This window comes from Nerophis lumbriciformis, linkage group LG31, assembly GCF_033978685.3.
Source record: "Nerophis lumbriciformis linkage group LG31, RoL_Nlum_v2.1, whole genome shotgun sequence".
Classification (NCBI taxonomy): domain Eukaryota; kingdom Metazoa; phylum Chordata; class Actinopteri; order Syngnathiformes; family Syngnathidae; genus Nerophis; species Nerophis lumbriciformis.
This window is the reverse complement of record NC_084578.2, coordinates 657,487-681,338: the sequence shown is the minus strand read 5'-3', so window position 1 is coordinate 681,338 and position 23,852 is coordinate 657,487. Positions and strand designations below refer to the sequence as shown.

Genomic DNA, 23,852 nt, shown 5'->3' with positions numbered 1-23,852 from the left:
ACTCTATAACACACTTTTAGATACTCTATAACACACTTTTATATACTGTAACACACTTTTATATACTCTATAACACACTTTTATATACTCTATAACACACTTTTATTTACTCTATAACACACTTTTATATACTCTATAACACACTTTTATATACTCTATAACACACTTTTATTTACTCTATAACACACTTTTATATACTCTATAACACACTTTTATATACTCTATAACACACTTTTATATACTTTTATATACTCTATAACACACTTTTATATACTCTATAACACACTTTTATATACTCTATAGCACACTTTTATATACTCTATAACACAATTTTATATACTCTATAACACACTTTTATATACTCTATAACACACTTTTATTTACTCTATAACACACTTTTATATACTCTATAACACACTTTTATATACTCTACAACACATTTTTATATACTCTATAACACACTTTTATATACTCTAACACACTTTTATATACTCTATAACACACTTTTATATACTCTATAACACACTTTTATATACTCTATAGCACACTTTTATATACTCTATAACACAATTTTATATACTCTATAACACACTTTTATATACTCTATAACACACTTTTATATACTCTAACACACTTTTATATACTCTATAACACACTTTTATATACTCTATAACACACTTTTATATACTCTATAACACACTTTTATTTACTCTATAACACACTTTTATATACTCTATAACACACTTTTATATACTCTACAACACATTTTTATATACTCTATAACACACTTTTATATACTCTAACACACTTTTATATACTCTATAACACACTTTTATATACTCTATAACACTTTTATATACTCTATAACACACTTTTATATACTCTATAGCACACTTTTATATACTCTATAACACAATTTTATATACTCTATAACACACTTTTATATACTCTATAACACACTTTTATATACTCTAACACACTTTTATATACTCTATAACACACTTTTATATACTCTATAACACACTTTTATATACTCTATAACACACTTTTATATACTCTATAACACACTTTTATATACGCTATAACACAATTTTATATACTCTATAACACACTTTTATATACTCTATAACACACTTTTATATACTCTATAACACACTTTTATATACTCTATAACACACTTTTATATACTCTATAACACAATTTTATATACTCTATAACACACTTTTATATACTTTTATATACTCTATAACACACTTTTATATACTCTATAACACGCTTTTATATACTCTATAACACACATTTATATACTCTATAACACACTTTTATATACTCTATAACACACTTTTATATACTCTATAACACACTTTTATATACTCTATAACACACATTTATATACTCTATAACACACTTTTATTTACTCTATAACACACTTTTATATACTGTAACACACTTTTATATACTCTATAACACACTTTTATATACTCTATAACACACTTTTATATACTCTATAACACATGACACATGACACGTGACACATGACTCATGACACCTGACACCTGACACGTGACGCGTGACACATGACACATGACGCGTGACACATGACACATGACGTGTGACACCTGACACGTGACGCGTGACACATGACACATGACGCGTGACACATGACACATGACGTGTGACACATGACTCGTGACGCGTGACACATGACACGTGACGCGTGACACATGACACATGACACATGACACGTGAGACGTGACACGTGAGGTGTTTGCAGGCGGTGTCTGGAGGCCAGGGACCCGTACTGCGGCTGGGACGGCAGAGAGCGTCGCTGCACCACGCTGGAGGAAAGCAGCAACATGAGCCAGTGGAAGCAGAACATCACGGCGTGCCCGGTGAGATCCAGCAAGTAGACGCATCCCGCTCACAACGCCAACCTCTCCTTGTCCAGACGCAGAACCAGACCACTCACGGCGCCTTCGGGGACTGGACGCCGTGGCAGACGTGCGACCACGACCACGGCGCCGACGGCGTCAGCGCCTGCTTGTGCCGCTCCAGATCATGTGACAGCCCCGCCCCCCGCTGCGGGGGCAGGAAGTGTGCGGGCGCCACCATCCAAGTCGCCAACTGTTCCAGGTAACCCTCGCCACCGGACACTTGATTAGGTACACTGTGCTCGGGGTTGGTCGTTACACAAAGTGTCGTTACATGAAACATCGTTACATGAAACTTCACACAAAATGTCATGTCAGGAACGCAGCACGAAATATCGTTAAACGAAATGTTACACAAAGTGTGACATGAAACGTTATTACCCGCATCTTGGTTACGTGAAATGTCCTAACAAAACGTAACATGAAATATCGTCACGTGAAACGTTACACAAAATGTCTTCGCAGTAGCCTAACACGAAATTTTGTTACGCGAAATGTCGTTACATGAAACGTTACAACACAAAAATGTAACATGAAACGTTACACAAAATGTCATGACATAACACAAAATGTCATTACACGAAATGTCGTTACATGAAACGTTACAACACAAAAATGTAACATGAAACGTTACACAAAATGTCATGACATAACACGAAACGTGGTTAAACTAAATGTCGTTACACAAAATGTCTTACAGGAAACTTGATTACGTCATAACACAAAACGGCATTACACGAACACACAAAATGTCATGACAGTAACGTAACATGGAATGTTGTTACACTAAATGTTGTTCAAGGAAATGTCATTACAAAAAAATGTCACAACATGAAATCTTGTTACATGAAACGTTGTTACATGAAACATTGTTTCACAAAATGTCACGACAATAACGTAACACGAAAAGCGGTTAAAATACATTTCATTACACAAAATGTTGTTTCACGAAAGGTCATACAAAATGTCGTTATTCGAAATGTCCTAATACAAAACTTGATTACATGAAACGTTGTAACACAAAACGTCGTTAGATGGAACGTTCTTACACTAAATGTCACGACACATGAGGTAACATGAAACTTTGTTAAACGAAATGGCTTAACGAAATGTCGTTAAACGAAATGTTGTTATACGAAACTTGATTACATGAAAGGTCATAACACGATATGTCACAACATGATACGTATGAATTATCACAAAATGTGCTAACATGAAACGTGACATGAAACGGCGATACAAAACGTCAAAACCACAAAATGTTGTTACATCCAACATTGTCACACAAAATGTCGTAACACGGAATGTCGTAACATGGATTGTCGTAACACGGAATGTCGTAACGCAAAATGTTGTAATACAAAATGTTGTAACACAGAATGTCATAACGCGAAATGTCGTAACACGGAATGTCGTAGCACAAAATGTCGTAACACGGAATGTCGTAAGTTGGAATGTCGTTACGCGAAATGTCGTAATACAAAATGTTGTAACACAGAATGTCGTAACACGGAATGTCGAAGCGCAAAATTTCGTAACACGAAATGTAACACGGAATGTCGTAACACGGTATGTCATAACACGGAATGTCGTAACACGGAATGTGGTAACACGAAATGTCGTAACGCGAACTGTCGTAACACGGAATGTCGTAACACGGAATGTCGTAACACGAAATGTCATAACACGGAATGTAACACGGAATGGCGTAACACGAAGTGTCGTAAAACGAAATGTTGTAAAACGGAATGTCATAACACTGAATGTTGTGACACAAAATGTCGTAACACGGAATGTTGTAAGACTTAATGTCGTAACATGGCATGTTGTAACGTGGTATGTCCTAACACGGAATGTCGTAAAACGAAATGTCGTAGCATTAAATGTCGTAACACGGAATGTTGTAACACAAAATGTTGTAACATGAAATGTTGTAATATGAAATGTTGTAACATGAAACGTCGTAACACGAAATGTAGTAACAAAGATTGTCGTAGCATGGAATGTCATAACGCGAAATGTCGTAACGCGAAATGTGGTAAGAGGAAATGTGGTAAGAGGAAGCGCACAGCCATGAAAATGTCAGTTTAGCAGCAGACGGCGACATGGTTGCTACACTATGCTCAGAGTTTTTGGGTGTCGCCATAGAAACGGGGGCTGGACCCCGTGGTCGTCATGGGGACAGTGCAGCACCACCTGCGGCACGGGCTTTGAGCTGCGCCAGCGCTCCTGCAACAATCCCTCGCTGCGGCACGGCGGGCGCGTGTGCGTGGGTCCCGGCCGCGACGAGAGGTGAGGACGAGCCGTGGTCGGCGTTTTGAACGCTTTTGACTCTGGCGCGCTTGCAGGTTTTGCAACGAAGGACTCTCCTGTCCTCTGCCGGTCCTCTGGTCCCCCTGGGGATCCTGGACCAAGTGCAGCAGCGAGTGCGGGGGAGGGGTCCACTCGCGGGTCCGCGCCTGTCAGAACGGAAACAGCTGCCCAGGATGCGCCCTGGTAAGGATTTCAAAATAAGAGCTGCAAACTGCACCTTCCAACGTCTTCCTGCTCACCCCCCCACTCAAGGAGTACAAGGCGTGCAACCTGGAGGCGTGTCCTGAAGTGAAGAGGAACACGCCCTGGACGCCCTGGATGCCGGTCAACGTCACCCAGGGTGGCGCCCGCCAGGAGCAGCGGACACGCTACATGTGCCGCGCACGCCTGCCCGACCCACACCAGCTGCAGATGGGACGCAGGAAGGTGGAGACGCGCTACTGCCCCAACGACGCCACCGCCACCTGCCAGACGGACGGTAAGACCGGCCTGCCATACCACCTCACTTCACTAACCAGCCTGCCATACCACCTCACCTCACTAACCAGCCTGCCATACCACCTCACCTCGCTAACCAGCCTGCCATACCACCTCACTTCACTAACCAGCCTGCCATACCACCTCACCTCTCTAACCAGCCTGCCATACCACCTCACCTCTCTAACCAGCCTGCCATACCACCTCACCTCACTAACCAGCCTGCCATACCACCTCACCTCTCTAACCAGCCTGCCATACCACCTCACCTCTCTAACCAGCCTGCCATACCACCTCACCTCGCTAACAGCCTGCCATACCACCTCATCTCGTTAACAGCCTGCCATACCACCTCACCTCACTAACCAGCCTGCCATACCACCTCACCTCTCTAACCAGCCTGCCATACCACCTCATCTCGCTAACAGCCTGCCATACCACCTCACCTCCTCACTAACCAACCTGCCATACCACCTCACCTCTCTAACCAGCCTGCCATACCACCTCATCTCGCTAACAAGCCTGCCAAATATGTGACTTTATATGGCCTGTCATGTGACTTTATATGGCCTGTCATGTGACTTTATATGGCCTGTCATGTGACTTTATATGGCCTGTCATGTGACTTTATATGGCCTGTCATGTGACTTTATATGGCCTGTCATGTGACTTTATATGGCCTGTCATGTGACTTTATATGGCCTGTCATGTGACTTTATATGGCCTGTCATGTGACTTTATATGGCCTGTCATGTGACTTTATATGGCCTGTCATGTGACTTTATATGGCCTGTCATGTGACTTTATATGGCTTGTCATGTGACTTTATATGGCCTACCTGGCCTGTCATGTGACTTAATTTGGCCCGTGGTTTTTTTTGTTTAGTTGCCAGAAAATTGCTTTTTCATGATCAATTTCTGTCCAGTTTTCAGCTGAGAAACATCAGTACATTTGATGATGTATTACTGTAAACAACAACAATTACTGTAAACAACAATTACTGTAAACAACAACACTTTACCACAGTTTTTTTTGTTTTTGTTTTTTACAGTAAAACAAGAGAATTTGTCAGAATTGCACTGCCAACAAACAGTAAAATGCTGTAAAAATCACAGTAACTTTTGCTATTTTATTGTGAAATCTACACTTTGATGGATACTGCTTTGAAATCATAAGTCAAGCAGATAAAAGTATTTATTTCTATTTTTTTAAATGTATGGTCAGATAATATTGATGTTTGAATCATTTGCTATATTTTGTCTGTCAAAATGGATGAATGAAGTACTTTATTGAAGCATATTTGCAGACTCTTGAGGGCCAAATAAAAGGAGCCTTGAGTTTAGTATCGGCCAATACATAGTGATATGATATCATACATAGTGATTTGGTATCAGCGACATGGCAGAGGAGTGTATCATGATATCAGTCTTTATATGGATGATGTTTATAGGGAGCGGGATAGAAATATAATTAAAGTGTAGTAAAAAAGTGTAAACGTAGAGATGTATTTTCTGCAGTTTTAATGGCAACAAGTTACAGCAGTGCTCTAAAGGGTGAGCTCACTAGAGAGTTGATACTGTTCCCTGATTGGCTGTTACTGATCAGTTTCTCTTCCCACCAAGAAGAAAATGATGGAGCACATTTTTTGATTGACCTGGATCATGTGGACACACCTTGATATCACACTGACTGACCACAAAGTTCTTCTTTGCAGACCTGGTGGAGGAGCTCCTGAGGACCCCCGTGGTGAGAGTGGCGGGCCACGGCTGGTCGTCCTGGGAGACCTGGTCCAGCTGCTCTCAGAGCTGCTCCAAGGGTTACCGCACCCGGCGCCGGTCCTGCTCCGGACCCGAGGGCAAGAGCGCCCCCGCCGCCTGCCGGGGGTCTCCTGTGGAGTACCAGGACTGCAACGTCCAGTCATGTCCAGGTGAGACCCTGGGGAGGGTCCAAGCATTGATCTGCACCTGCACAGTCTGTCTGGATGTACACTCCACACACACACACACACACACACACACTTGTTGTGTGTTTATTGCAGCAGTGTTGTTGTTGTTGTTGTTTCAGTCAAAGGGGCGTGGTCTTGCTGGTCGTCATGGTCACAGTGTTCACTGGGTTGTGGAGGCGGTCACTACCAGCGTACTCGCTCCTGCAACAACCCCCCGCCGGCCAGCACAGGAGATATTTGTCTGGGACTACACACGGAGGAGGCCTTGTGCAACACACACACCTGTGACGGTCAGTCTGGCACAACACAACACAACACAACACACACACCTGTGACGGTCAGTCTGACACAACACAACACAACTGATGGTCAGTCTGACACAACACACACACCTGTGACGGTCAGTCTGACACAACACAACACAACACACACACCTGTGACGGTCAGTCTGACACAACACAATACAACACAACTGACGGTCAGTCTGACACAACACAACACACACACCTGTGACGGTCAGTCTGACACAACACAACACAACACAACTGATGGTCAGTCTGACACAACACAACACAACACACACACCTGTGACATTCAGTCTGACACAACACAACACAACTGATGGTCAGTCTGACACAACACAACACAACTGATGGTCAGTCTGACACAACACAACTGATGGTCAGTCTGACACAACACAACACACACACCTGTGACTGTCAGTCTGACACAACACAACACAACTGATGGTCAGTCTGACACAACACAACACACACACCTGTGACGGTCAGTCTAACACAACACAACACAACTGACGGTCAGTCTGACACAACACAACTGATGGTCAGTCTGACACAACACAACACACACACCTGTGACGGTCAGTCTGACACAACAACACAACACAACTGATGGTCAGTCTGACACAACACAACACAACACAACTGATGGTCAGTCTGACACAACACAACACACACACACCTGTGACAGTCAGTCTGACACAACACAACACAACACACACACACACCTGTGACAGTCAGCCTGACACAACAACACAACACAACACAACTGATGGTCAGTTTGACACAACACAACACAACTTTGCTCTACTACATAAATGTTGGAGTGAACACACTTTATCAGTATCATTCAGTGTCACAACTACTCCTCAATTGTTCTTTATATTGTGTTCTTTATATTGTGTTCTTTTATTGTGTTCTTTACTTGTTCATGCTGATCACTTTAATTGATTTTATTACATTGTATTTTTCACTTGATTTAAGAATAGACAGACTTAAAATCGGACAACAAAAAGACAACACATACTTGGTTTAAGAGGGGACAACAAAAAGACAACACATACTTGGTTTAAGAGGGGACAACAAAAATACAACACATACATGGTTTAAAAGTGGACAACAAAAAGACAACACATACATGGTTTAAGAGGGGACAACAAAAAGACAAGACATACACGGTTTAAGAGGGGACAACAAAAAGACAACACATACTTGGTTTAAGAAGGGACAACAAACAGACAACACATACTTTGTTTAAGAGGAGACAACAAAAAGGCAACACATACATGGTTTAAGAGGGGACAACAAAAAGACAACACATACATGGTTTAAGAGGGCACAACAAAAAGGCAACACATACTTGGTTTAAGAGGAGACAACAAAAAGATAGCACATACTTGGTTTAAGAGGAGACAACAAAAAGGCAACACATACATTGTTTAAGAGGGGACAACAAAAAGACAACACATTTTTGGTTTAAGAGGGGACAACAAAAAGACAACACATACTTGGTTTAAGAAGGGACAACAAAAAGACAACACATACTTGGTTTAAGAGGAGACAACAAAAAGGCAACGCATACATTGTTTAAGAGGGGACAACAAAAAGACAACACATACTTGGTTTAAGAGGGGACAACAAAAAGACAACACATACTTGGTGTAAGGGGGACAACAAAAAGACAACACATACACGGTTTAAGAGGGTACAACAAAAAGACAACACATACACGGTTTAAGATGGGACAACAAAAAGACAACACATACTTGGTTTAAGAGGGGACAACAAAAAGACAACACATACTTGGTTTAAGAGGAGACAACAAAAAGGCAACACATACATTGTTTAAGAGGGGACAACAAAAAGACAACACATACTTGGTTTAAGAAGGGACAACAAAAAGATAACACATACTTGGTTTAAGAGGGGACAACAAAAAGACAACACATACTTGGTTTAAGAGGGGACAACAAAAAGACAACACATACTTGGTTTAAGAGGGGACAACAAAAAGACAACACATACTTGGTTTAAGAGGGGACAACAAAAAGACAACACATACTTGGTTTAAGAGGGGACAACAAAAAGACAACACATACTTGGTGTAAGGGGGGACAACAAAAAGACAACACATACATGGTTTAAGAGGGGAGAGATAGAGAAACAAAGAATAAACTTAATCAATTAGTTTTAAGAGGGGACATGAATATGGAGACATAATCACATGAGTAACAACTTCAGCTCTTAGTGCTTTAGGAGGGGACAGATATATCTGGTGCTTGGATTTAGAGGGGACAGGCCTTGAGCCCCTTGAGTGCAGACCTGTATGGATGTAGACCCTTAAATGTAGACCTGTATGGATGTAGACCCTTGAGTGTAGACCTGTATGGATGTAGACCCTTGAGTGTAGACCTGTATGGATGTAGACCCTTAAATGTAGACCTGTATGGATGTAGACCCTTGGGTGTAGACCTGTATGGATGTAGACCCTTGAATGTAGACCTGTATGGATGTAGACCCTTGAATGTAGACCTGTATGGATGTAGACCCTTGGGTGTAGACCTGTATGGATGTAGACCCTTGAGTGTAGACCTGTATGGATGTACAAACCCCGTTTCCATATGAGTTGGGAAATGGTGTTAGATGTAAATATAAACGGAATACAATGATTTGCAAATCCTTTTCAAGCCATATTCAGTTGAATATGCTACAAAGACAACATATTTGATGTTCAAACTCATAAACTTGATTTTTTTTTTTTGCAAATAATAATTAACTTATAATTTCATGGCTGCAACACGTGACAAAGTAGTTGGGAAAGGGCATGTTCACCACTGTGTTACATCACCTTTTCTTTTAACAACACTCAATAAACGATTGGGAACTGAGGAAACTAATTGTTGAAGCTTTGAAAGTGGAATTCTTTCCCATTCTTGTTTTATGTAGAGCTTCAGTCGTTCAACAGTCCGGGGTCTCCGCTGTCGTGTTTTACGCTTCATAATGCGCCACACATTTTCGATGGGAGACAGGTCTGGACTGCAGGCGGGCCAGGAAAGTACCCGCACTCTTTTTTTTTACGAAGCCATGCTGTTGTAACACGTGCTGAATGTGGCTTGCCATTGTCTTGCTGAAATAAGCAGGGGCGTCCATGAAAAAGACGGCGCTTAGGTGGCAGTATATGTTGCTCCAAAACCTGTATGTACCTTTCAGCATTAATGGTGCCTTCACAGATGTGTAAGTTACCCATGCCTTGGCCACTAATACACCCCCATACCATCACACATGCTGCCTTTTACACTTTGCGCCTATAACAATCCGGATGGTTTTTTTCCTCTTTGGTCCGGAGGACACAACGTCCACAGTTTCCAAAAACAATTTGAAATGTGGACTCGTCAGACCACAGAACACTTTTCCACTTTGCATGAGTCCATCTTAGATGATCTTGGGCCCAGAGAAGCCGGCGGCGTTTCTGGGTGTTGTTGATAAATGGCTTTGGCTTTGCATAGTAGAGCTTTAACTTGCACTTACAGATGTAGCGACCAACTGTATTTAGTGACAGTGGTTTTCTGAAGTGTTCCTGAGCCCATGTGGTGATATCCTTTAGAGATTGATGTGGGTTTGTGATGCAGTGCCGTCTGAGGGATGGAAGGTCACGGTCATTCAATGTTGGTTTCCGGCCATGCCGCTTACGTGGAGTGATTTCTCCACATTCTCTGAACCTTTTGATGATATTATGGAGCGTAGATGTTGAAATCCCTCAATTCCTTGCAATTGCACTTTGAGAAACGTTGTTCTTAAACTGTTCAACAATTTGCTCACGCATTTGTTGACAAAGTGGTGACCCTCGCCCCATCCTTTCTTGTGAAAGACTTGATTTTTCGGGAAGCTGTTTTTATACCCAATCATGGCACCCACCTGTTCCCAATTAGCCTGCACACCTGTGGGATGTTCCAAATAAGTGTTTGATGAGCATTCCTCAACTTTCTCTGTCTTTTTTGCCACTTTTCCCAACTTCTTTGTCACGTGTTGCTGGCATCAAATTCTAAAGTTAATGATTATTTGCACACAAAAAATATATATATATATTTATATTTATATTTACATCTAACACAATTTCCCAACTCATATGGAAACGGGGTTTGTAGATCCCAGGGTGGAATCTGTGGTTGTAGATGCGTGTTGGACCAGAAGGGAGCAGATACAGGTCCAGGTCCAGGTCTAGGTCCAGGTCCAGGCACTGACAGGTGGAGGTAAACCTTGAGGAGACCAAACAAAACAAAGGTTCTGGTGTAGGGTTGTGTGTTCCCCGCTGGTTCCCAAGTGGTTCCTCTTGGATCAGTTGTTTGCCACCTGCTGATGGTCTCTGGCAAACCACAGCGAGGCTCAGGAGGCAAACATCCCCCCTGACGCTCGTTGGCATGGCGACGCTTCTCTCGGGTCCTAGGAGGCGGGGATGGCGCCCGGGCAGGTGGTCACGTGGTGTTGTTTGCGTGCAGGCGGCTGGATGGCGTGGTCTCTGTGGGCGGCCTGCGACGACTCGGGAGTTCAGATGAGGAGTCGAGTGTGCGGTGGCGCCCCCTGCCTGGGGAACACCACTCAGCGCAGGAACTGTAACGACATAGCAGGTGAGTCCTCTCCTCTTCATGTCTCCATCAAACATCACCATCTCCTCTCCTGGTTCCTGTTCCTGCATGTGTGTCTCCTCTCCTGGTTCCTGTTCCTGCATGTGTGTCTCCTGGTTCCTGTTCCTGCATGTGTGTCTCCTCTCCTGGTTCCTGTTCCTGCATGTGTGTCTCCTCTCCTGGTTCCTGTTCCTGCATGTGTGTCTCCTCTCCTGGTTCCTGTTCCTGCATGTGTGTCTCCTGGTTCCTGTTCCTGCATGTGTGTCTCCTCTCCTGGTTCCTGTTCCTGCATGTGTGTCTCCTCTCCTGGTTCCTGTTCCTGCATGTGTGTCTCCTCTCCTGGTTCCTGTTCCTGCATGTGTGTCTCCTCTCCTGGTTCCTGTTCCTGCATGTGTGTCTCCTCTCCTGGTTCCTGTTCCTGCATGTGTGTCTCCTCTCCTGGTTCCTGTTCCTGCATGTGTGTCTCATGGTTCCTGTTCCTGTACTCTCCACAGTCATCCTGCCTGCGTCAGGCTTTGATAAGGACCAACACTGCGGAGGTAAGTGTGTTAGGGAGCTAGCTGTCATCACCTTTGTTCCCATGCATGCTATGTACACGCTACATGCTACATGCTACATGCTGCATGTTATTTGCTACAGAGTACATCTTACATGCTAGCTCTAAACACTACATGCTAAATGCTACATGCTACATGCTACATGACAAGACTGGTGTTATACACGTTACATGCTAAATGCTACATGCTAAATGCTACATGACATGACTGGTGTTTTTCACGTTACATGCTAAATGCTACATGCTACATGACATGACTGGTGTTTTTCACGTTACATGCTAAATGCTACATGCTACATGCTACATGACATGACTGGTGTTGTACACGTTACATGCTACATGCTACATAACATGACTGGTGTTGTACACGTTACATGCTAAATGCTACATGCTAAATGCTACATGCTACATGACATGACTGGTGTTGTTCATGTTACATGCTAAATGCTACATGCTACATGACATGACTGGTGTTTTTCACGTTACATGCTAAATGCTACATGCTAAATGCTACATGCTATATGACATGACTGGTGTTTTTCACGTTACATGCTAAATGCTACATGCTAAATGCTACATGACATGACATGACTGGTGTTGTTCACGTTACATGCTAAATGCTACATGCTACATGACATGACTGGTGTTTTTCACGTTACATGCTAAATGCTACATGCTACATGACATGACTGGTGTTGTACACGTTACATGCTAAATGCTACATGCTACATGACATGACTGGTGTTGTTCACGTTACATGCTACATGCTACATGCTACATGACATGACTGGTGTTGTTCACGTTACATGCTAAATGCTACATACTACATGACATGACTGGTGTTGTTCACGTTACATGCTAAATGCTACATGCTAAATGCTACATGCTACATGACATGACTGGTGTTGTACACGTTACATGCTACATGCTACATGACATGACTGGTGTTGTTCACGTTACATGCTAAATGCTACATGCTACATGACATGACTGGTGTTTTTCACGTTACATGCTAAATGCTACATGCTAAATGCTACATGCTACATGACATGACTGGTGTTGTACACGTTACATGCTACATGCTACATGACATGACTGGTGTTGTTCACGTTACATGCTAAATGCTACATGCTAAATGCTACATGCTACATGACATGACTGGTGTTGTACACGTTACATGCTACATGCTACATAACATGACTGGTGTTGTACACGTTACATGCTACATGCTAAATGCTACATGCTACATAACATGACTGGTGTTGTACACGTTACATGCTAAATGCTACATGCTACATAACATGACTGGTGTTGTTCACGTTACATGCTAAATGCTACATGCTAAATGCTACATGCTACATGCTACTGGTGTTGTTCCGCAGCAAAAGTATTTTTTAGTTGAGTTTGAGTTGAGTTGTGTTTATTGTTCCAACATGTCTATCTTCTTGTGGACTTGCAGCTCTCATGTTGACATAAAGTTCTTCTTCTTCTTCTTCTTCTGCGGTCCAGCCTTCACCTCGGTCCACCTGATCGCCACGGGCGTGTCCTGCTTCCTGGGGGCGGGGCTTCTGTCCTTCCTGGTCTACGTGTACCACCAACGCTTCCAGCAGCCGTCGCAGGAGTCGTCGGTCATCCACCCGACCACACCCAACCACCTCAACTACAAAGGCAACAGCACGCCCAAGAACGAGAAGTACACGCCCATGGAGTTCAAGGTGCTGAAAGATACAACATCCACAAGAGATATCACTTCAAATAGGTTTTAGGAAATAAGAGAAGTATAATAAATATATGCAGCTTTATACTTTTTATCCCTATGTTCAATATTGATTCTATGTTATATATGTTTTATGGTGAGTAACGTATGTGTATGGTAAATAACGTATGTTTATGGTGAGTAACGTATATTTTATGGTAAATAACTTACGTTTTATGGTAAATAACGTATTTTTATGGCGAGTAACATGTTTATGGTAAATAACGTATGTTTTATGGTAAATAACGTATGTTTTATGGTAAATAACGTATGTTTTATGGTAAATAACGTATGTTTTATGGTGAGTAACGTATGTTTTATTGTAAATAACGTATGTTTTATGGTGAGTAACGTATGTTTTATGGTAAATAACTTACATTTTATCGTAAATAACGTATGTTTTAATAGTGAGTAATGTATATTTTATCATAAATAACGTATGTTTTATGGTGAGTAACGTATGTCTTATGGTAAATAACTTACGTTTTATGGTAAATAACGTATTTTTATGGCGAGTAACATATGTTTATGGTAAATAACGTATGTTTTATGGTAAATAACGTATGTTTTATGGTAAATAACGTATGTTTTATGGTAAATAACGTATGTTTTATGGTGAGTAACGTATGTTTTATTGTAAATAACGTATGTTTTATGTGAGTAACGTATGTTTTATGGTAAATAACTTACATTTTATCGTAAATAACGTATGTTTTAATAGTGAGTAATGTATATTTTATCATAAATAACGTATGTTTTATGGTGAGTAACGTATGTCTTATGGTAAATAACTTACGTTTTATGGTAAATAACGTATTTTTATGGCGAGTAACATATGTTTATGGTAAATAACGTATGTTTTATGGTAAATAACGTATGTTTTATGGTAAATAACGTATGTTTTATGGTAAATAACGTATGTTTTATGGTAAATAACGTATGTTTTATGGTGAGTAACGTATGTTTTATTGTAAATAACGTATGTTTTATGGTGAGTAACGTATGTTTTATGGTAAATAACTTACATTTTATCGTAAATAACGTATGTTTTAATAGTGAGTAATGTATATTTTATCATAAATAACGTATGTTTTATGGTGAGTAACGTATGTTTTATGGTAAATAACTTACGTTTTATGGTAAATAACGTATTTTTATGGTGAGTAACATACGTTTATGGTAAATAACGTATGTTTTATGGTGAGTAACATATGTTTTATTGTAAATAACGTATGTTTTATGGTAAATAACGTATGTTTTATGGTAAATAACGTATGTTTTATGGTGGGTAACGTATGTTTTATTGTAAATAATTTACGTTTTATGGTAAATAATGTATGTTTATGGTGAGTAACGTACGTTTATGGTAAATAACATAGGTTTTATGGTGAGTAACGTATGTTTTATTGTAAATAACGTATGTTTTATGGTGAGTAACGTATGTTTATGGTAAATAACGTATGTTTATGGTGAGTAACGTATGTTTTATCGGAAATAATGTATGTTTTAATAGTGAGTAACGTATATTTTATCATAAATAATGTTTGTTTTATGGTGAGTAACATGTTTTGTGATAGATGACGTATGTTTTATGGTGAGTAACATATGTTTATGGTAAATAATGTATGTTTATGGTGAGTAACGTATGTTTTATCGTAAATAACGTATGTTTTAATAGTGAGTAATGTATGTTTGATCATAAATAACGTATGTTTATGGTGACTAACGTATGTTTTATGGTAAATAACTTACGTTTTATGGTAAATAACGTATGTTTATGGTGAGTAACGTATGTTTTATCGTAAATAACGTATGTTTTAATAGTGAGTAACGTATATTTTATCATAAATAACGTATGTTTATGTTGAGTAATGTATGTTTTATGGTAAATAACTTACGTTTTATGGTAAATAACGTATGTTTATGGTGAGTAACGTACGTTTATGGTAAATAACGTATGTTTTATGGTGAGTAACATATGTTTTATGGTAAATAACTTATGTTTTATGGTAAATAAAGTATGTTTTATGGTAAATAACATATGTTTATTGTGAGTAACGTATGTTTTATGGTGAGTAAAGTGGTTTATGGTGAGTAAGGTATGTTTAATGGTGAGTAACGTGGTTTATGGTGAGTAAGGTATGTTTAATGGTGGGTAACGTATGTGTTATGGTGCGTAATGTATGTTTAATGGTGAGTAAGGTTTGTTTGATGGTGAGTAAGGTATGTTTAATGGTGAGTAAGGTATGTTTAATGGTGAGTAAGGTATGTTTAGTGGTGAGTAAGGTATGTTTAATGGTGAGTAAGGTATGTTTAGTGGTGAGTAAGGTATGTTTAGTGGTGAGTAAGGTATGTTTAATGGTGAGTAAGGTATGTTTAGTGGTGAGTAAGGTATGTTTAGTGGTGAGTAAGGTATGTTTAATGGTGAGTAAGGTATGTTTAGTGGTGAGTAAGGTATGTTTAATGGTGAGTAAGGTATGTTTAGTGGTGAGTAAGGTATGTTTAATGGTGAGTAAGGTATGTTTAATGGTGAGTAAGGTATGTTTAGTGGTGAGTAAGGTATGTTTAATGGTGAGTAAGGTATGTTTAATGGTGAGTAAGGTATGTTTAGTGGTGAGTAAGGTATGTTTAGTGGTGAGTAAAGTATGTTTAATGGTGAGTAAGGTATGTTTAGTGGTGAGTAAGGTATGTTTAGTGGTGAGTAAAGTATGTTTAATGGTGAGTAAGGTATGTTTAGTGGTGAGTAAGGTATGTTTAATGGTGAGTAAGGTATGTTTAATGGTGAGTAAGGTATGTTTAATGGTGAGTAAGGTATGTTTAATGGTGAGTAAGGTATGTTTAGTGGTGAGTAAGGTATGTTTAGTGGTGAGTAAGGTATGTTTAGTGGTGAGTAAGGTATGTTTAGTGGTGAGTAAGGTATGTTTAATGGTGAGTAAAGTATGTTTAATGGTGAGTAAGGTATGTTTAATGGTGAGTAAAGTATGTTTAGTGGTGAGTAAGGTATGTTTAATGGTGAGTAAAGTATGTTTAATGGTGAGTAAAGTACGTTTAATGGTGAGTAAGGTATGTTTAGTGGTGAGTAAGGTATGTTTAAAGGTGAGTAAGGTATGTTTAATGGTGAGTAAGGTATGTTTAGTGGTGAGTAAGGTATGTTTAATGGTGAGTAAGGTATGTTTAAAGGTGAGTAAGGTATGTTTAGTGGTGAGTAAGGTATGTTTAGTGGTGAGTAAGGTATGTTTAATGGTGAGTAAGGTATGTTTAGTGGTGAGTAAGGTATGTTTAATGGTGAGTAAGGTATGTTTAGTGGTGAGTAAGGTATGTTTAAAGGTATGTTTAATGGTGAGTAAGGTATGTTTAATGGTGAGTAAGGTATGTTTAATGGTGAGTAACGTATGTTTAATGGTGAGTAAGGTATGTTTAATGGTGAGTAAGGTATGTTTAATGGTGAGTAAGGTATGTTTAATGGTGAGTAAAGTATGTTTAAAGGTGAGTAAGGTATGTTTAGTGGTGAGTAAGGTATGTTTAATGGTGAGTAAGGTATGTTTAGTGGTGAGTAAGGTATGTTTAATGGTGAGTAAGGTATGTTTAATGGTGAGTAAGGTATGTTTAGTGGTGAGTAAGGTATGTTTAATGGTGAGTAAGGTATGTTTAATGGTGAGTAAGGTATGTTTAGTGGTGAGTAAGGTATGTTTAATGGTGAGTAAGGTATGTTTAATGGTGAGTAAGGTATGTTTAGTGGTGAGTAAGGTATGTTTAATGGTGAGTAAGGTATGTTTAATGGTGAGTAAGGTACGTTTAGTGGTGAGTAAGGTATGTTTAGTGGTGAGTAAGGTATGTTTAGTGGTGAGTAAGGTATGTTTAATGGTGAGTAAAGTATGTTTAATGGTGAGTAAGGTATGTTTAGTGGTGAGTAAGGTATGTTTAGTGGTGAGTAAGGTATGTTTAATGGTGAGTAAGGTATGTTTAATGGTGAGTAAGGTATGTTTAATGGTGAGTAAGGTATGTTTAGTGGTGAGTAAGGTATGTTTAATGGTGAGTAAGGTATGTTTAGTGGTGAGTAAGGTATGTTTAATGGTGAGTAAGGTATGTTTAGTGGTGAGTAAGGTATGTTTAATGGTGAGTAAGGTATGTTTAGTGGTGAGTAAGGTATGTTTAGTGGTGAGTAAGGTATGTTTAGTGGTGAGTAAGGTATGTTTAGTGGTGAGTAAGGTATGTTTAATGGTGAGTAAAGTATGTTTAATGGTGAGTAAGGTATGTTTAATGGTGAGTAAAGTATGTTTAGTGGTGAGTAAGGTATGTTTAATGGTGAGTAAAGTATGTTTAATGGTGAGTAAAGTATGTTTAATGGTGAGCAAGGTATGTTTAGTGGTGAGTAAGGTATGTTTAAAGGTGAGTAAGGTATGTTTAATGGTGAGTAAGGTATGTTTAGTGGTGAGTAAGGTATGTTTAATGGTGAGTAAGGTATGTTTAAAGGTATGTTTAGTGGTGAGTAAGGTATGTTTAATGGTGAGTAAAGTATGTTTAATGGTGAGTAAAGTATGTTTAATGGTGAGTAAGGTATGTTTAGTGGTGAGTAAGGTATGGTTAAAGGTGAGTAAGGTATGTTTAATGGTGAGTAAGGTATGTTTAATGGTGAGTAAGGTATGTTTAGTGGTGAGTAAGGTATGTTTAATGGTGAGTAAGGTATGTTTAGTGGTGAGTAAGGTATGTTTAATGGTGAGTACGGTATGTTTAAAGGTATGTTTAGTGGTGAGTAAGGTATGTTTAATGGTGAGTAAAGTATGTTTAATGGTGAGTAAAGTATGTTTAGTGGTGAGTAAGGTATGTTTAATGGTGAGTAAAGTATGTTTAATGGTGAGTAAGGTATGTTTAATGGTGAGTAAAGTATGTTTAGTGGTGAGTAAGGTATGTTTAATGGTGAGTAAAGTATGTTTAATGGTGAGTAAAGTATGTTTAATGGTGAGTAAGGTATGTTTAGTGGTGAGTAAGGTATGTTTAAAGGTGAGTAAGGTATGTTTAATGGTGAGTAAGGTATGTTTAGTGGTGAGTAAGGTATGTTTAATGGTGAGTAAGGTATGTTTAAAGGTATGTTTAGTGGTGAGTAAGGTATGTTTAATGGTGAGTAAAGTATGTTTAATGGTGAGTAAAGTATGTTTAATGGTGAGTAAGGTATGTTTAGTGGTGAGTAAGGTATGTTTAAAGGTGAGTAAGGTATGTTTAATGGTGAGTAAGGTATGTTTAATGGTGAGTAAGGTATGTTTAGTGGTGAGTAAGGTATGTTTAATGGTGAGTAAGGTATGTTTAGTGGTGAGTAAGGTATGTTTAATGGTGAGTAAGGTATGTTTAAAGGTATGTTTAATGGTGAGTAAGGTATGTTTAAAGGTATGTTTAGTGGTGAGTAAGGTATGTTTAATGGTGAGTAAAGTATGTTTAATGGTGAGTAAAGTATGTTTAGTGGTGAGTAAGGTATGTTTAATGGTGAGTAAGGTATGTTTAATGGTGAGTAAGGTATGTTTAATGGTGAGTAAGGTATGTTTAAAGGTATGTTTAATGGTGAGTAAGGTATGTTTAATGGTGAGTAAAGTATGTTTAATGGTGAGTAAGGTATGTTTAATGGTGAGTAAGGTATGTTTAATGGTGAGTAAGGTATGTTTAAAGGTATGTTTAGTGGTGAGTAAGGTATGTTTAATGGTGAGTAAAGTATGTTTAATGGTGAGTAAAGTATGTTTAATGGTGAGTAAGGTATGTTTAGTGGTGAGTAAGGTATGTTTAAAGGTGAGTAAGGTATGTTTAATGGTGAGTAAGGTATGTTTAATGGTGAGTAAGGTATGTTTAGTGGTGAGTAAGGTATGTTTAATGGTGAGTAAGGTATGTTTAGTGGTGAGTAAGGTATGTTTAATGGTGAGTAAGGTATGTTTAAAGGTATGTTTAGTGGTGAGTAAGGTATGTTTAATGGTGAGTAAAGTATGTTTAATGGTGAGTAAAGTATGTTTAGTGGTGAGTAAGGTATGTTTAATGGTGAGTAAAGTATGTTTAATGGTGAGTAAAGTATGTTTAATGGTGAGTAAGGTATGTTTAATGGTGAGTAAGGTATGTTTAAAGGTATGTTTAATGGTGAGTAAGGTATGTTTAAAGGTATGTTTGTGTTGTTTTGTCAGACGCTGAACAAGAACAATCTTTTACCGGACGAGCGCTCCAACTTGTTCCCGCCATCTTTGCCACCAAGCAACGTTTACGCCACCACCTACTACCCCCCCGCCCTGGGCAAGTTCGACTACCAGCCCAACTCGCCGCCCTCACCGTGTCGGACGTACAACCACACCAACAACAGCTGAGGGCCCCGCCCCTCCCCCATAAGCCCCGCCCCCCTCAGCTCGGTGGCCGTTTTCTGCGAACTTTGCTGGAACTTTCCGCCAGGAGAGAAACTTGGTCAAGGAGACGAGCGAGGGGGCGTGGCTCTCTACTGTAAATACCTGATGGGACGGAGCAGTGGGCGGGGCCTATCCATGCACTCTTACTTCCTGTCCAGGTGTGACGACTCAATAGCACGACTGTGGTCATATCAAATATGGCCGCCGTGCTGCCTTCAAGGCTAGCATAGACTTTCTTCTTCTTTTTATTACCTAACATCACCATGGTTTTCACACGTGTGCACGTGTGTGTGTGCACGTGTGCGTGTGTGCGTGTGTGTGTGTGTGTGTGCATGTGTGCACGTGTGTGTGTGTGCGCGTGCACGTGTGTGTGTGTGTGTGTGTGTGTGTGTGGAGGTGAGTTGCTCTCTTTTAGTCTTTATTCTTTGGACTTGGTGGAGGTCAGAGGTCAGAGTCCCCCCCCCCCCCCCCCCCGTCAAAGGGAGAAAAACAAGAGTCATGTTTCCAGGTGGGCAACAGGAGGCTCCGCCCCCTCTCTATGCAAGGTACCAGGTGTGTCGCTGCCTTCCAGACTGTGAATCTTTTGCTACCTTCTATTTTTCTACTTGTCCTTCAAATAAACCTCCTCACTTTGTAACTCCGCCTTCATTTCTTCTTCTTCTTCTTCTTCTTGCCACAGGCGGAAGGAGACCATATTTGGGGGAGATTGCGTAATCTTCCTCCAGCGCATTTCTTATCATTTTGTCAACTTCTGACTGTTGGCCACAACATTAGGGACACCCACAGACAGAACATTAGGGACACTCACAGACAGAACATTAGGGACACTCACAGACAGAACATTAGGGACACCCACAGACAGAACATTAGGGACACTCACAGACAGAACATTAGGGACACCCACAGACAGAACATTAGGGACACTCACAGACAGAACATTAGGGACACTCACAGACAGAACATTAGGGACACTCACAGACAGAACATTAGGGACACCCACAGACAGAACATTAGGGACACTCACAGACAGAACATTAGGGACACTCACAGACAGAACATTAGGGACACTCACAGACAGAACATTAGGGACACTCACAGACAGAACATTAGGGACACCCACAGACAGAACATTAGGGACACTCACAGACAGAACATTAGGGACACCCACAGACAGAACATTAGGGACACTCACAGACAGAACATTAGGGACACTCACAGACAGAACATTAGGGACACTCACAGACAGAACATTAGGGACACTCACAGACAGAACATTAGGGACACTCACAGACAGAACATTAGGGACACTCACAGACAGAACATTAGGGACACTCACAGACAGAACATTAGGGACACTCACAGACAGAACATTAGGGACACTCACAGACAGAACACAGACAGAACATTAGGGACACTCAGACAGAACATTAGGGACACCCACAGACAGAACATTAGGGACACTCACAGACAGAACATTAGGGACACTCACAGACAGAACATTAGGGACACTCACAGACAGAACATTAGGGACACCCACAGACAGAACATTAGGGACACTCACAGACAGAACATTAGGGACACCCACAGACAGAACATTAAGTACACTTAAGGTCAAAACACTTCTTATTTGAGGTAGATAACATTAAACGTCTAACGATATTGCATTATTCATTCATATAAAATACTTAAACATTTTTATAAAAATGTGTAAAAAAAAAAAAAGTTCTTTAAATGTATTATCTATTAAAAATACAAGACAAAAAACTATCAAAAATAAAAACAAGATGAAACATTTTGTGTTTAAAAGTCAAGCAGAAGCACTGATATTATTCATCAAATGATTTAATAAGGTGCTGGAGGTTCAAAGGTCATGTTCCAACTGGAGAAGGCCACGCCCCCAGGAAGATGAAAGGAAATCAGCCACAGGAGACAAGAAAGGCAGACCACATTTTGTTACCAAAGGAGTAAAAATGTCCAGACTTTGTGCAAACAAAACAATTGTCCACTTTTTCCCTTTTCTGTCTGCCATCGTCTTGGTGTCCACACCATCCTCTCTGATCTTCTCTTGGTGTCCACACCATCCTCTCTGATCTTCTCTTGGTGTCCACACCATCATCTCTGACCTTCTCTTAGTGTCCACACCATCATCTCTGATCTTCTCTTAGTGTCCACACCATCATCTCTGATCTTCTCTTGGCGTGTCTGAGCGTCCACACCACACCATCCTCTCATCCAGACTGAAAATAAATACTGGCCAGCTAGCAAGCGTCAGTAAAAATAGCTGTTAGCTTAAAAGTGACATCACAGATCACCATGGCAACAGACACACATGAATTATTTTTAAAAAAAGTGTCTTTTGCTGCGTGCTGATTGGCTGCTGGAGGTCGTCAGCCATCTTTGAGAGTTAAAAACAGGAAGTCCCTTTTAAAGTATGTACATGCTAACATGCTAGCACGCTAGCTCCCTTGAGCAAGTCAGACGGACACAAAGACGTCCAAGTAGAGGCGGTCGTACGACTCCCTGAAGAAGAGGAGGAGCACCAGGCTGAAGATGCAGGAGCCCGTCACACACCAGTTCAACCAGGACACGTCTGAGGACAAACATGGAGGTCAAAGTCAACAACACCCGAACATCGCTCCTGCTAGAGAGGATCTTTGAACAACTGTTGATGACAAACAAGAGTTGATGACAAACAAGAGCTGAGGACAAACTAGGCTTGTACAGTATACCAGTATTAGTATAGTACCGCTATACTAATGAATCATTTTCGGTACTATACCACACCTGAAACATACCAGTAATGAGAACGAGGCATACCTAAACATGCTTCACTACACACCGTAGTGAGTAGTGAAGTAGCATTATCACTGGAGGACGAGGAATAGCTAACCATACTTCACTACACACTGTAGGAGGATACAATAGCTCACCACCGTCACAATGTAAACAAATGCCATGGGTGGATCTACACCTGACATCCACTGTAATGATACCAAGTACAGGAGCGTATCTAGTAGATACTACTATGATTACATCGATATTTTCTATTGTCACAAAATATTTCTTTCCTTTTTCTAAAATGTATATTATGTTTATAAAGTCAGGTGATATGTCCCTGGACACATGAGGACTTTGAATATGACCAATGTATGATCCTGTAACTACTTGGTATCACATCCATACCTAAATGTGTGGTATCATCCAAAACTAATGTCAAGTATCAAAGAAGAGAAGAATAAGTGATTATTACATTTGAACAGAAGTGTAGATAGAACATGTTAAAAGAGAAAATAAGCAGATATTAACAGTAAATGAACAAGTAGATTACTAATTATTTTTTACAGTTTGTCCCTCATAATGTGTACAAAATAATAGGTGTATAAATGACACAATATGTTACTGCAGACTAATTAGGAGTCTTTGTTTGTTTACTTACTACTAAAAGACAAGTTGACTATTTTATTGAAGGACTAAATGACAATAATAAACATATGTTTCATCTACACTAACATTTTTTTTCAAATTAAGACATTTTTGTGGTTCCTTTTATTTACAAAAGTATCGAAAAGTATCAAAATAATT

At 39.9% G+C, this 23,852-nt stretch overlaps 2 protein-coding genes across 3 annotated transcripts in view; one reads left to right on the top strand and one right to left on the bottom strand.

Annotated features, from left to right (window-relative positions):
- The window catches only part of sema5ba (sema domain, seven thrombospondin repeats (type 1 and type 1-like), transmembrane domain (TM) and short cytoplasmic domain, (semaphorin) 5Ba), a 104,031-nt gene extending 83,440 nt beyond the window's left edge, over positions 1 to 20,591 (top strand). The window contains exons 13-23 of the mRNA XM_061926151.1: positions 1,775 to 1,892; positions 1,949 to 2,133; positions 4,080 to 4,223; positions 4,280 to 4,427; positions 4,497 to 4,722; positions 6,436 to 6,648; positions 6,786 to 6,956; positions 11,462 to 11,590; positions 12,082 to 12,126; positions 13,653 to 13,858; positions 20,058 to 20,591. Coding sequence (XP_061782135.1) covers positions 1,775 to 1,892; positions 1,949 to 2,133; positions 4,080 to 4,223; positions 4,280 to 4,427; positions 4,497 to 4,722; positions 6,436 to 6,648; positions 6,786 to 6,956; positions 11,462 to 11,590; positions 12,082 to 12,126; positions 13,653 to 13,858; positions 20,058 to 20,234 — 1,762 coding nt within the window. The 3' untranslated portion in view covers positions 20,235 to 20,591. The remainder of the gene's footprint in view (positions 1 to 1,774; positions 1,893 to 1,948; positions 2,134 to 4,079; positions 4,224 to 4,279; positions 4,428 to 4,496; positions 4,723 to 6,435; positions 6,649 to 6,785; positions 6,957 to 11,461; positions 11,591 to 12,081; positions 12,127 to 13,652; positions 13,859 to 20,057) is intronic.
- A 1,503-nt stretch (positions 20,592 to 22,094) lies between these two features.
- The window catches only part of slc49a4 (solute carrier family 49 member 4), a 28,465-nt gene continuing 26,707 nt past the window's right edge, over positions 22,095 to 23,852 (bottom strand). Inside the window, exons 9-10 of one of the 2 annotated variants that reach the window (XR_012049247.1) lie at positions 22,394 to 22,860; positions 22,095 to 22,329 (exon numbers count right to left, since the gene is read on the bottom strand). Coding sequence is in view for 1 of the 2 variants with exons in the window: in XM_061926152.2 (XP_061782136.1) it covers positions 22,745 to 22,860 (116 nt within the window). In the remaining variant the exon portion in view is untranslated. Of the gene's footprint in view, positions 22,861 to 23,852 lie in introns of both variants that reach the window. The other variant, XM_061926152.2, reaches the window with a different exon arrangement.